The 13,021-nt window shown below is 38.4% G+C and overlaps 1 protein-coding gene across 6 annotated transcripts in view; it reads left to right on the forward strand.

Moving 5' to 3' along the window:
- LOC122658887 overlaps positions 1-13,021 on the forward strand; it is a 46,480-nt gene that overhangs the window by 19,559 nt on the left and 13,900 nt on the right. The window contains exons 3-5 of one of the 6 annotated variants that reach the window (XM_043854036.1): positions 8,826-8,896; positions 9,017-9,220; positions 10,221-10,317. In XM_043854036.1, the coding sequence (XP_043709971.1) occupies positions 8,826-8,896; positions 9,017-9,220; positions 10,221-10,265 (320 nt within the window). In that variant the 3' untranslated portion in view covers positions 10,266-10,317. Of the gene's footprint in view, positions 1-8,825; positions 8,897-9,016; positions 9,221-9,513; positions 9,536-9,631; positions 9,805-10,220; positions 10,318-13,021 lie in introns of those variants that run through there. The other 5 variants (XM_043854039.1, XM_043854038.1, XM_043854037.1 and 2 more) reach the window with 5 other exon arrangements.

Genomic DNA, 13,021 nt, shown 5'->3' on the forward strand with positions numbered 1-13,021 from the left:
TACTCAGACCTCTCCTACTTTTCAAACTTGATTTCACTTGGCTAAAGTCTGTTAACGGTGTTAGTAAAATACCTGTTGTGATCAAAATGCCCTTGAACCTTTTCCTTTCACCTTCTTCTTCCTCCTGCCTCAGCCACAACCACCGCCACCGCCAGTACTGCCGCCACAGCCACTGCTCCACCATGTTCTCCCTGTCATTGACATTGGCGGCGACTTGGGCATCGATTACGATGGATCACGTTCAACCGACTCAGACCTCTCGTTCCCAATAATTCCGAGTGGGGCTCAGTTGGGGACAATAATGAAGGTGATGGCTCTTCCTGAGTAATTTGCTCGGTAATATTTAACCCTAATTTTTCTCAGGGTTGATTCGTTTAGTTTTGAGATATATAGGGTTTTGGGTTATTTTTGCTCGTAGTGTATCAGTGGAATATTGAAACCCTTTATCATTTCTTGCAGACGGTTTTCTAGGGTTTCTCAATGTTCTTGCAGACGGTTCCCGAATGCCATACTTACGGAGGTTGTGAGAAGCACAGGCTAGAGAAATTGCGGCAAGACAAGACTGAGCGATGATGGCATCAAGCTTGAAATTGAAGATCTGATAATTCGCGCAGCCGGATCAGTTGGAGAGCTCGAGTATCAGAACGGGGAGTGAAACACCCAGAAGAAGAAAAGTAGCCCAAGAGAAAAGAAAGCCTAGTGTAGAGGACTGGTGGAATCCGAAGAAACAGAGGAAGATTTCTAATTGTTGGAGGGTTTGATTAAGATGGGTATCTTTTTCTTCTTCTTCTTGTGGTTGTTGGGATGCTTCTACATCAAGGAGAGGGGTTTGGGTAGAGGGTTCTGATGTTTCTAAACGAGGAGGTTCCGCCATTAAACAAGGAGTGTGTTACTGTACAACAAATGGAAGGTGGTGATGTCTGAATCTACAGAGATAGATTATAGGGTTTCTCAATGTTATTGAGAATCGATGTTGCCATTTTAAGTGGTGGTATATTGGAGAAGGAAGCATCAGGGATCGACAACAATGGTGGATATATGGTGGTCGCTGTTGGGTGTTGTGGTTCCGACTGTTGTTGCAGGGCAAGCTATAAGGATGAAGAGAAGGCGTGCTGAAGAGGAGAGGATCAAGAGTGCCCGCGGAAGGGAGAAGAGTTTCGATGACATCTTCGTCTGTGAGAGGATCTGTACTTCGAAGAGAATGCCGAAGAGAAAATTACAGAGAATTTTCATTAAACAAAAAGAATTTAAGTTTGGTGGTAGAGTGGGATTGGGGATTGGAGGTTGCAGGTGGTGGTCGGAGGTTACAGCGGTGGAGCAGAAAGAAACAAAGATGAAGAAGAAATGGTGGGTTCCACCTCTTTATATTAAAAATTAAAAAATATATCAAGGGCAATAGGGTAACTTCCTAAAGGGAAAATAGGTATATTTGTCAGGTTTGCTTCGTTTTTTAAATTTAGCCGTTAAATTACTAACGGACTAGGGTTAAGTGAAGTCAAATTTGAAAAGTAGGTGAGGTCTGAGCAATTTGCTCAAAGAAGATATGTATCGGTATCGGCCGATACTTTAAACCTTGCTCAAACCGTGCTTGGGGGGTAGTTTATATATATATGGGTTTTCTTCCCCGTCTCTATACCTAGTGAAGTGTAACGCTTCACTATTTGCCACATGGTAGTGCATGGGTTTGTCCATGTGATAGAGGACCAGACAAGCATCTCATTGGTACAATTTCAGCTTAAAATGTGTAGAGGAAGTAGCTAAAATTACAAAAGATGCCATTTTGTATTTTCTGTTCATCTCCATTTGATGGCATTTTGGTAATTTTACTAAAACTTTGGATCAGAGTTTGAGCTACTTTCCTTGCTTACTTTGGACTAAAACTTGGCCATTGAGATGTATATGGGGTCCTCTATCACATGGACTAACCCATGTACTGCCAAGTGGAAAATAGTGATGCGTTATACTTCACTAGGCATAGCGATGCCCAACAATAACAACAACAACTAACCCTTATCCCAACTAAATGGGGTCGGCTACATGGATCCTTGCCAAGACAAGATAAAAGAATCATAGAAAGAAAAAAGGAAAAGAGCACAACAACTCAACAAACCAACCTAAATGGGGTCGGCTACATGGATCTTAGCACTTCAAACAGCTCTATTTGAAGTCATACTAGGGACAAGGCCTAAACCATACATATCTCTCTTAACTACTTCACCTAGGGTCATTTTTGGCCTGCCCCTAGCTCTTTTAGCTCCTTCAATCATAACCAAATCACACTTCCGAATTGGTGCATCCTAAGGCCTCCATTGAACATGGTCATGCCACCTCACACGACTTTCACGAAGCTTATCCTGAATCGGTTCAACTCCCAAGTTAGCTCTAATCTGTTCCATTACTTACTTTATCCTTCCTAGTTTTACCACACATCTATCTAAATATCCTCATCTCTGCTACACTTAGTTTATCTATATGACGTTTCTTAACTGCCCAACATTCCACCTCATTCATCATAGCTGGCCAAATTACTGTCCTATAGAATTTTACTTTTAGCTTTAAAGGAATACTCCGATCATACATCACTCCGGTTGCACCTCTCCACTTCTACCATCCTATTTTAATTCTCTGAGCAACATCATCTTCTATATCATCTTCTTTAATCACGATAGAGCCCCCAGATATGTAAAATAGTCGCTTAAAGGAATCTCCCTCTCTTCAATATTGACCACCTCCTTTACCGTCATCGTGTGACTGAAGTTACACACAATATACTCTGTCTTTGTTCTACTCAACCTACGACCCTTTGATTCCAAGGTTGATCTCCATAACTTCAACTTGACGTTAATTCCTACTTTAGTCTCATCTACCAACACAATATCGTCAATGAAAAGCATACACCAAGGAACCTCGTCTTGTATGTTTCTGGTTAAGTCATCCATGATCAATGCAAACCAAGTTGCAAGATCTCGGGTTTCGATCTGTTTTCGACCAGCCAAAGACCAAGATATGGTCGAAAGTGGTCGAAACCAGTGATTTTTTCCCAACCAACTCAAGTTGGTGGTTTCGAGGCCCAAAAATGCTTTTTTTTATCTGAATTTTTGTACACAGCCTATTTTTGACATTCTAAACACAATGCATGAACTATTTTCACACAGAAAAACACTCAAAATGGTACTGGTGTTTCTTGCCCAAGTTTGATAGTGTATATTGTTCTTGGATATTGGTTGGAAACCAGGACAAACACTTATTTATGCCTAATATCATTTAAGTATAAAAACTTACTTAAGGTATTATTCATAAATAAGCAAATACGCCCTATTTGAATCCAATAAAAATAGTTAAAAAATCAAATTTCTAAAGGATAAAAAGTCAACCCCCCAGTTCAAGAACAAAAACTGGATTTTTGGCGGTTGATGCAATTTTCAACTTTCTAATGCTGGATTTTTTCTCAAATCTATAAATTCTACAAATCTTAATATGGTAAAACATTGATAAAAAACGAAAGTGCGGTAAAATATTCGTTTGTTTTGATGTCCAAAAAAATATTTTTATTCAGAGCGATTTTGACAGCATTCATGCACACCAAATTAAGTTTAACCGGTACATAACTCCTTCAATATAAATCACATTTAAGCAATCTTGGATTTGTTGCAAAGTTTTGTTTTGAAATACAAAATATAAAAACATTTACTTAAATGATATTAGGCATAAATAAATGTTTGGCCTTGTCTCTGGCCTAATTTTTGGCATAAATAAGTGTTTGTACTGGTTTCGAGCCGGGTATCCCCAAGTTTCGATGGGCATAAGTGTCAAAACTTACGAAATCACCATCATCTTGGTCGAAACTGGCCAAAACCAATCGAAACCGATCGAGACTTTGAACTTTTTAAAATATATGCAAGTTTCGTTTCGGTTTTCCACGAAACTGAGATATCTCTGAAATCTCTGTTGGTTTCGACTGAGATCTTGTTCCATGGCGCAAACAAATAAGGGTTTAAGGCTGAACCTTGATGTAGTCCAATAGTAATTGAAAATTCATTGCCTTGGCCCCCCATAGTTCTCACGCTAGTCACCACACCATCATACATATCTTTGATTATGTCCATGTATTTACATGGCATTCTTCTCTTCTCCAGTATATGCTAGATTAGTTCTATAGGGACTCTGCCATAGGCTTTTTCTAGGTCATTAAAAACCATATGGAGATTATAGTTCAAAAACTCGTCTCGACCAGCCATCTTGACCAGGTCGAGATTCTTGAGATCTCGGCGAGACATTGTATTTTTTTTTTTTTTTTTTTTTGAATGATGTTTCTATGGGCAAATGACCATAGTTGGCTCCGAAACTTTTAAGGGAAGCTTGTTTGAGGCTTCAAATTGAAAAGAAAAAAAAAACACCCAATTTGGTGTTTTGAATCTGCACCCTTGGTTGGCAGTAAAGGCCAAACCCTCAATGTAATATTGCATATTCTACACATTGTATGAATGATACGAGACATAATTGGCAAGTAAAACAAGTAAATTATGCAATAATGGATGAAGACACGTAATATTGAATAATTATTTAAGAAATAGTTACAGACTAAAAGTTTCTACTACAAACTCCACGTGGAGTGTTCCCAATGCATATACATAGACACCCAACAGTGAACAGTACACTTGTCATAGACACCCTACTTCATTAGTCTTCCATGTCCCAACTCCCAACAATACAATCGATCTCTTCGTAGTGATGTGGCAACCCCCAGTAGTGTATACCAGTTGTATTGAGTGATGATGTGGCCAGATGATGTGGCAAAAAAGTCAAGAAACAATGTTTTCCCCCCTTCTCTGTCGAGTTGCTTCGAAATTTCATAGTGTGCTCTCGAGTTAGTGCTTTTATAAAATGTGGAATGTAGTAGTTTTCTGAAATTTCGGACGCTGAAATTTTGGTTGAGATATTCGAGTTAGTGCATATTCCGTTGTCTCGTATGTAAACTCGTCTCGAGTAGCTTGAGATTCTCGAGTTCTCCGAGATCTCGGCAAGTTTTAGAACTATGATAGACATCCTTCATGCTCTCTCTAAACCTTTTACATGAGTCTCTTGAGTAAGTAAATATCTTCCATCGTGCTCTTCCTAGCATGAAGCCAAATTGGTTCTCTGATATAGTAGTTTCCTTTCTTAGGTGGGCTTCAATAACCTTCTCCCAAACCTTCATCGTATGACTTATTAGTTTTATTCCCTTATAGTTATTGCAGTCTTGAATATCCCCTTTATTTTTGTAAATTGGAACCACACTACTTCTCCTCTATTCATCTAGCATTTTCTTTGTGCTCAATATCTTGTTAAACAGCTTGGTGAACTAGGTTAAACCATAAAGCCTTATGCTCTTCCACACTTCTATTGGGACTCCATCTGGCCCTAGTGCCTTGCCTGCTTTCATCTTTCTTAAAGGACCCTTAATATTAGAATGTTAGCAGAACCGTGGGTTAGAAAGAGAGAATGAGATAATAGAATTGCTTGATTTCATTGATAGGTAAGCCCCGGGAAATATTACAAAGGGACATAAATAGACAAAAATACCCCTAACTTGTTGACTCAATAAGAGCAGCAATCTAATCCTAATAACTTAACAACTAAGCAAGCCCAAAAGGACCAGAATACCCCTACGGTATTCTGGATTACATATTCCAACACTCCCCCTCAAGCTGGATTATACAAATAAGTAAAGAAAGAAGATCCAGCTTGAACTAATAAGAAAAAAAACTCCAATATTCTAACACTCCCCCTCAAGTTGGCGCATATAAGGCATTAATGCCCAACTTGAACAAAATGGGAAGAAACTAAGTTGAAGCAAAGTCCAGCTTGACAGATGAATGAAGCTCCAAAATAAACCTTCAAGAACTTGAAATAATTGATCTCCAAAACCTGGGCAGACTTGATTAGCAAACTTTCACCAATCTTCAATAGCTGTCCAGTGATGAATCTCAGATTGTCACAGTGACATAAAATCTTGAAGTATAGAACTAGGGCAGCAAGCAGCGGAAATAATCAACCCAACTGTAAATCCTCATATAGGTAGGCAACAAATCCTCAAATAGGCAGGCAACAACCAAATATCTTCAATACTTTAATACTTCAATCTCCCCCTTACGGCAAACTCAACCCAATAACAAAGGATACCCAATGGCAATGGTGGAAACACTGATCTTCTATGTTTTGCACCAAGTGTTTCTGCAAGTCTGCATTTGCAATGTTTGTAGGTGTACTGTACATAATCTCCCCCTCACGTGTAGTAGTACACGTGGACATAACAGAAATGATGTAAGAGATAGTGCAAAAGTATAATCTTCCAGAATTTCCAAAGGTGCTATGGGAATGGAAAAAGAAGAGTAGAGTAAACCATAAACTTCCAAGGTGGTGATTGGTAAGTGCCAAAGGTATGGTATGGGAGATGGGTATTGGAAGAAGTAGTGAGATATAGAATCATGGAGAAAAAACAACGCAACATATAAATTGTCAACCATCTTCAAACGATCAAACAAACTCCTTAGATGGAAACTCCTGCTGGGGAGAAACACCTAACTCCAATATTCAAATCTGATAAGTAAACAAATCTGATTTGAAGTAAGGAAAGACTCCAATCTTCAAGGCTTGATCAATCTTCAAACACGGAAGAACCAGTGTGCAAAACTCCAATTTGTAAACTCCCACATGCTAAATAGAACTGACGAAGATATCTGCCAGAATTGATGTAATAAACTTCAAAAAAACTTGGATCAGATCTGAATTAGTGAACAATGCTAGGATCAAGCTCTCAAAGTTCCATCTTCTTCCCTCTTGTTCCCTATTTTTATCGTTGGAGCATCTTCTTGCCGTTGGAGAACTGCTGCAAAACCATTTTGGGCGACCATCACCTGCTCCAGCTCCGGCGACAATCAAGTGCTGCAACTCCATCTCCGGCGACCATCAACTGCGGTAACTCATCATCATCCATCTGCAGAAAGTGAAACAAGAAAATGTAAGTGACCTAAGGTTCCATTAAACTTATTTCCCTATTCTGTTGTTCAATCAATGGGAGTGTAAGGCCTCTCTGCAACTTCCCCTTCCCTGTTCTTGCTTCCTCCGCCTTCAGAACAATGAAGACGATGAAGACGTCTCGTTTCAGATTTGGCTGTAGCGATGTGTTCACAAAGCAATTTGAGGAAGATTAAAAAGAAAGCTAAATGTATTTTAAAGATGATTTGGAATCATACTCATAACAGGGAACTACTAAATAGAGCACCTATCGAATATATTTGATCTTTATAATTCTCAATTGGTTTTACCTTTACACAGGATAATGGCATAGAACAGGTAGTTTACTAGAATCTCCAGTTTGAATGTAGAATGCTTCACTCAGAGGACAATCTTTAACACGGCACAGAAAGTGAAAAAACCAAAAGCCCTAATAGTAAAAGAAGGGGGAAGAAACAAATTAGAGTGGAGAATTTAAAGGAGTCTTTAATTTTTCCTAACCTGGAAGAAGAAGGTGAGATAATGGCAACCCAATCAGAATGTGAAGCATGCAAAACACCACTAATAGTAACTGTTACATTTTCACTGTCTGAGAGTCCCAACCCACCTCCGGTGCTGGTAGTGACTTCAAGAAATGGATTCAGATGAAGACAATTTAAAAATAATTTTCTGTTCAATAGCTTAAACTCTGATATTGCAGTCTATCCTTCGAATTCTGCTATTGAGTTAGTAATAATTTGAGAAGAAGAAAAAGAAGAGGAGGTGGAGTTGGAGTAGGAGGAGAAGAACAACGGTGACAAATGTGTTCCATGAGCCAAACAAGAGAATGAATAAAAGAAGAAAGAACTGAAATTAAAAGATAGAAATGTGAACATTATTAAAAGGAGAAGAAGAAGAAGACTTAGGTTGTTAGATAGCTTGTTTTGAAATCCTCAACAGTCATATAGCTTCAGTATTTAAGAATGAAGCATGAAACTTGCCATGTTGTCGTTTTTAGGAATCATTTAAATAATCTTGAATGTTTGTTATGGAACTGTGTTATCCATGGGATGGGACAAAAAGAGAGAAAGGAATCGTTTAAAAAATCTTGAATGTTTATTATGGAACGGTGTTATCCCAGAGAGTAAGGAACGATTCGTTCTTCAATAGAGAGAGAGGAGACTAAAAGAAGTTGCAGAGAGGCCTTGCCCTCCTAAGTTTATTTCAACCATCAGCCACAGATCAGTCCCCTTACCTGTTCTTGGTTCTTCCGCCTTCAGAACAATGAGGACGATGAAGAGAATGGTTTGTAATTTGGGGTTTTACCCTTAATGGTATTATGGGAAGTTCACCCTGTGGTAAGGGTAATTTCGCCAGCGACTTAACTGCACAGACCTAACGGAGTGGACTAAGTTGAAATAAAGTCACAAAGTAAGGGGTGTCTGATATTTTGACATTTTTTGGGGTGTCCGTGAAATTTTCCCAACAAATAATAACAGTTTATGGTGATAAATCATAAACAACTCTCGAGCTGTTTATGAATTTATGTTTATATTGATTTCTTTTAATGAGAAATAGGGCTCATAAATCATACCAAACACATCTATTTATGTTTTTGTGTCCCATCATAAAGTTAAACTTTACCAAAGAGAGCCTTAGTAATCCATGTTTTGCCTTCTCTTTGTAATTGTTGAAGTTCATGGCTAGATTGATTTTGGAGATAAAACCAACAATTTTGATTAATCAAGAATGGTTAGTCAGATATCATTGCAGCATTTTTAAGCACCATGATTGATTTCCTTATCCATTGAAGAGTTGTAATAAATGAACAAACTGTTCCCTATTATCAGATGAAGTTCCAAGGCCCAGAAAGAGACCAAAGCTTTGTCCTGGAGAAGCAATTGATGAGAAATCAGAAAAGGTTTTGCCGTTTGTTTTACAGACTACAGAATCTTTTTTTTTGCTTTTTATTGTTTTGTGCTATTTTCTCCCCTTTCCTCTTGATTCAATCCTGCCTGATTGCAATACGTGGTGATTACAGTTTAGACGTCAACTGCAATCTGTAGTGGTTGACGGTTTAGACATAATGGCTTCTGCAAGAGTTGCATGTCAAAAATCGTTGGCTAGATTTGAAGCTAGAGTGGCTGAGACCAAAGCAGCATTCAAACAAGAGGAAGAAAGAGTTGCAGAACTCAAAAGAATTAGGGGGGAGAAATGGCTACCATCTATTGCTAGAGAAATGCAGGTATGTGCCTAAGGTTGTTACTAGATATAGGGCTTAGGGGAGTTGATGTTTTTCTGTAATTAGGTGTCTGTCTAATGTAAGAAATCATGCAACTGGAGGTGGTTCTGGACCATCTAATCAATGTGTTGACTGTTGGATTCAATAGTGCCAGAAGTCGCATTGATTAGATGATCTTACAAATATGTACATTGCCAATATTAGGTTTTTGACAACATTGTTGAAACATGTTCAGTTTGAATTTTTGAATGGCTAGGATCATCAATCAAGTGCAATTTTTAGAATTGTGGTCCCAGAAGATGTAAAAAATTCCTTATTTTGGGGACTGTTTGAACTTTGGATCAGTAGTTTGTATCTGCTAGATTTTCTTGAACCAGGGGGTGAAGATGTCATTAAGCATTTCCACTCTGAAAGGGATTGGTTGGGTGATGGCAGCAATGTTTTGGGGACCCAGTTCTAGAACCATGATGCTATCCTAACTGGATGTTGTTGTAACAGGGAAAGTAAATGAAACTGTTCAACCAACAGATCCACTCAAGTTTGTCTCTTTCCAGCCTGATGCTCAATGTTTCCTTGCAAGCTGCCGAATGCCCTTGGATGGACATTACGTCACAGCTCCAATCTTTTCAAGCTCTTTGATGACCAAGAGACCGTAGAAGCTTCTCCTTACCTGAGCTAGATAGTGGATAGTGAACGTGCGTACCTTGAGAAGATATATTTTTTCTCTGGTGTTGGATTGACATATTTATTATCTTCTTGTCAAATGTCAAACATTGTAGCATGGTTGATATTTTCCACTGAGCTGCACTTTGATTGTGATATGAATGGAGATATATATATATATATATATCCCCGGTCAACAACCCATTTATATAACACGACAGTTTTATGTTAACAAGCTCAAGGTTCAACTAATGTCAATAACGTTTTTACAGAAATAAGCAAAATGGTTCCATGGTTTCATGAATATTGAATGATATAATCGTATGGTCTCGATTCATGGATCTCGAAGAAATTAGTTCCCCTTCAAGGTAGTATCATTCACTGATAATTCTACTCAAAATATTTAAAGGGAAAAGTATCTCTTGAGAAGTGGCCAGTTTAATATGGGTAATCCTCTGCCTAATGACCAAACTCGGGCGTGGCATTCTCTACAGTTGGGATTTTTTTTAGTCAATTCTGATGCCTCCCTCAAGGATGGAAAAGGAGGATTGGGGTGTGTTATTCGGGACCCCAGAGGCATTCCCACAGTAGTTGTCTCTACCCCCAAGTCCTCTCCTCTTCAAGGCGAGATGCTAGCACTTCGCTAGGGTCTTGTACATGCTGTGACAGAAGGTATCGACGACTTGGAGGTGAAGTCTGATTGTAGATACTTGATCACACTTCTCACTGAGAACCCCCCCTTTTGAACTCTTTAGCATTCTCAAGGATATTCATATCCTTAAGGAGTCCTTTAGTGTTCTTTACATCAAGGGAAACTAAGGCATGGCTGACTCTCTTGTTAGGAAGGTTTTGTCTTGTGCATGTGAGACATTTTGACTGCTCTCCGCTCCTTGATTATCTAATATTTGTAACTCAGCTGCCTTGCGTTGGGCATGCTTTAATAAATAAGTTATTTCTCACAAAAAAAACAAGGGTAAATTACACAGCACCCCTTGGTTTCCAAGCAAAACTTAGATCACCCCCTCTACAGTAACGGTGTTAGTCTGCTGTTAGTTATTGATGTGAAAGGACTATTTTACCCTTGTACTAAAACATTAAAATTAAGTTTACAATACTACTATGAAACCGCCACAAATTTAAAATTTTGGAACTTGTGTGATTTCAGGTTCCAGCTCTGAGTCTATGGTGGCTTCGATGCTATGGGCTGCATCGATCGAGGATACGAATGAATCGCTCGACACCCCTATAGAGGATTCCAGGGATTCTTCCCAACTTGCTCTTCTGGAGTCAAAGGACCCCGATGGAACCCCGCACCTGAGTTATCTATGTTTGATCTGCTGCCTGGACAGTATGCAGAATCTCTCCATCAACTAAAACTCTATGTAATGTAAGTATGATTTGATTGTATTTTATAATGTTTTGTACGATCAATTAGAGTTATAGGGGTATTTTGGTTAATTTACCTCTAATTTACCCGAACCCGAATTACCCCTGATGTCATATGACATCATTATACAGTTAGAATACACTAATAAGTACGAAATTCTAATTAAAATCAGTTTTAGGAATTAGTTTTAGAAAATAGATTTTATAAACAATTAAGGCAAACAACCCCTTAACTTAACCACTATGGATATAAGTCCTATTTACTATTCCCATATCCTAAAGACTTAGAACCAGAATCAATTTCAGCTTGGAGAACCTAGAGAAGAAAAAGAAGAGAAGAAAAAGAGGAGAAGAAGAAGGGAAAGAGAGGGCTTTGCATGGGGCTTAGTTCCTACACCTGAAATTGAAGCTTAAGACTGAGTTAGGCAACTTGGCTGCATAATACTAGGCTGCTATCACACTATTACTGCTGCTGTACTCAGGTAAGCTATAATTCCTCTCATTCCCATCTTGTTCTTCTCCAATTCCAGCCCTAATCAAACCCTACCCCCATGGCAGCCATTAAAGCTTATGAATTAAGCTTTGATGATAGAAATTCTACATGTATAAACCTGTTTTAGGTTAATTTAGGTTCGGCTAGACCTGAAATTCATGGCTGCCTTCCCAATTGAACCCAATTTCTGGTTCTATGAACCAGATTGTAAACCCTAAAACAATAAAATTAGGATTTAATGGACAAATCCCCAAATTGATATTAAATTTTGAAATTAAACTATTGATTAGGCATGACCCATCTTAGAATAGGTTGGAATCATGAAATTGGACCCCTAAATTGACCAATGACCCATCTCTAATCTCTTTAATTGAACCTATTTATGGTTTAGACCTAAAATTGGCTGCAAATTTTTTGTTGTCCATCAAATTGCAGCTGGACTCAATTAAATTAAGGAACCCTAAGTTAGAATTGGGGTTAATCTCTTTAAACCCTCAAATTAATTGCAATTTTTATAATTAAATCACAATCCCAGGTTGACCCACCTTAGAACAATGTGAAAATTTAAATTGGTGGACTGCATGTGAAGATTAGAGCGCCTAGGCCAAAAACCCTAATTCTGCCCTCTGAATCTAATCCAATATTTTTGGACAGAAATGCCCTTGAACCCTTGGTTAGACCTTAGACTGCATTCTGACCCTAACACTTGATCTTTTCTAATGTTTTAGGACTATGTTTGAGCTGTATAATCTGTTCTTGTCTGTATTGCTGGGATCTTTGGAGGGTAACTGACTTAGTCTAGTCTACAACTTCAGGTAAGGGAATTTGACCTTAATTTATGAGTGTTTGCTGTCTTAATTTTCCCTTGTTCGATGTGTCATGCCATGCATCATCACTATTATTGGACAGAAATAGTGAATCTAATCCAATATTTTTGGACAGAAATGCCCTTGAACCCTTGGTTAGACCTTAGACTGCATTCTGACCCTAACACTTGATCTTTTCTAATGTTTTAGGACTATGTTTGAGCTGTATAATCTGTTCTTGTCTGTATTGCTGGGATCTTTGGAGGGTAACTGACTTAGTCTAGTCTACAACTTCAGGTAAGGGAATTTGACCTTAATTTATGAGTGTTTGCTGTCTTAATTTTCCCTTGTTCGATGTGTCATGCCATGCATCATCACTATTATTGTTCAGAGCATGTAGTTTACTAGCTCTATAATTTTGCATTAGATTGCATGTGATTAGGTTCCATTGACATG

This window comes from Telopea speciosissima, chromosome 4 (assembly GCF_018873765.1).
Source record: "Telopea speciosissima isolate NSW1024214 ecotype Mountain lineage chromosome 4, Tspe_v1, whole genome shotgun sequence".
Lineage (NCBI taxonomy): Eukaryota > Viridiplantae > Streptophyta > Magnoliopsida > Proteales > Proteaceae > Telopea > Telopea speciosissima.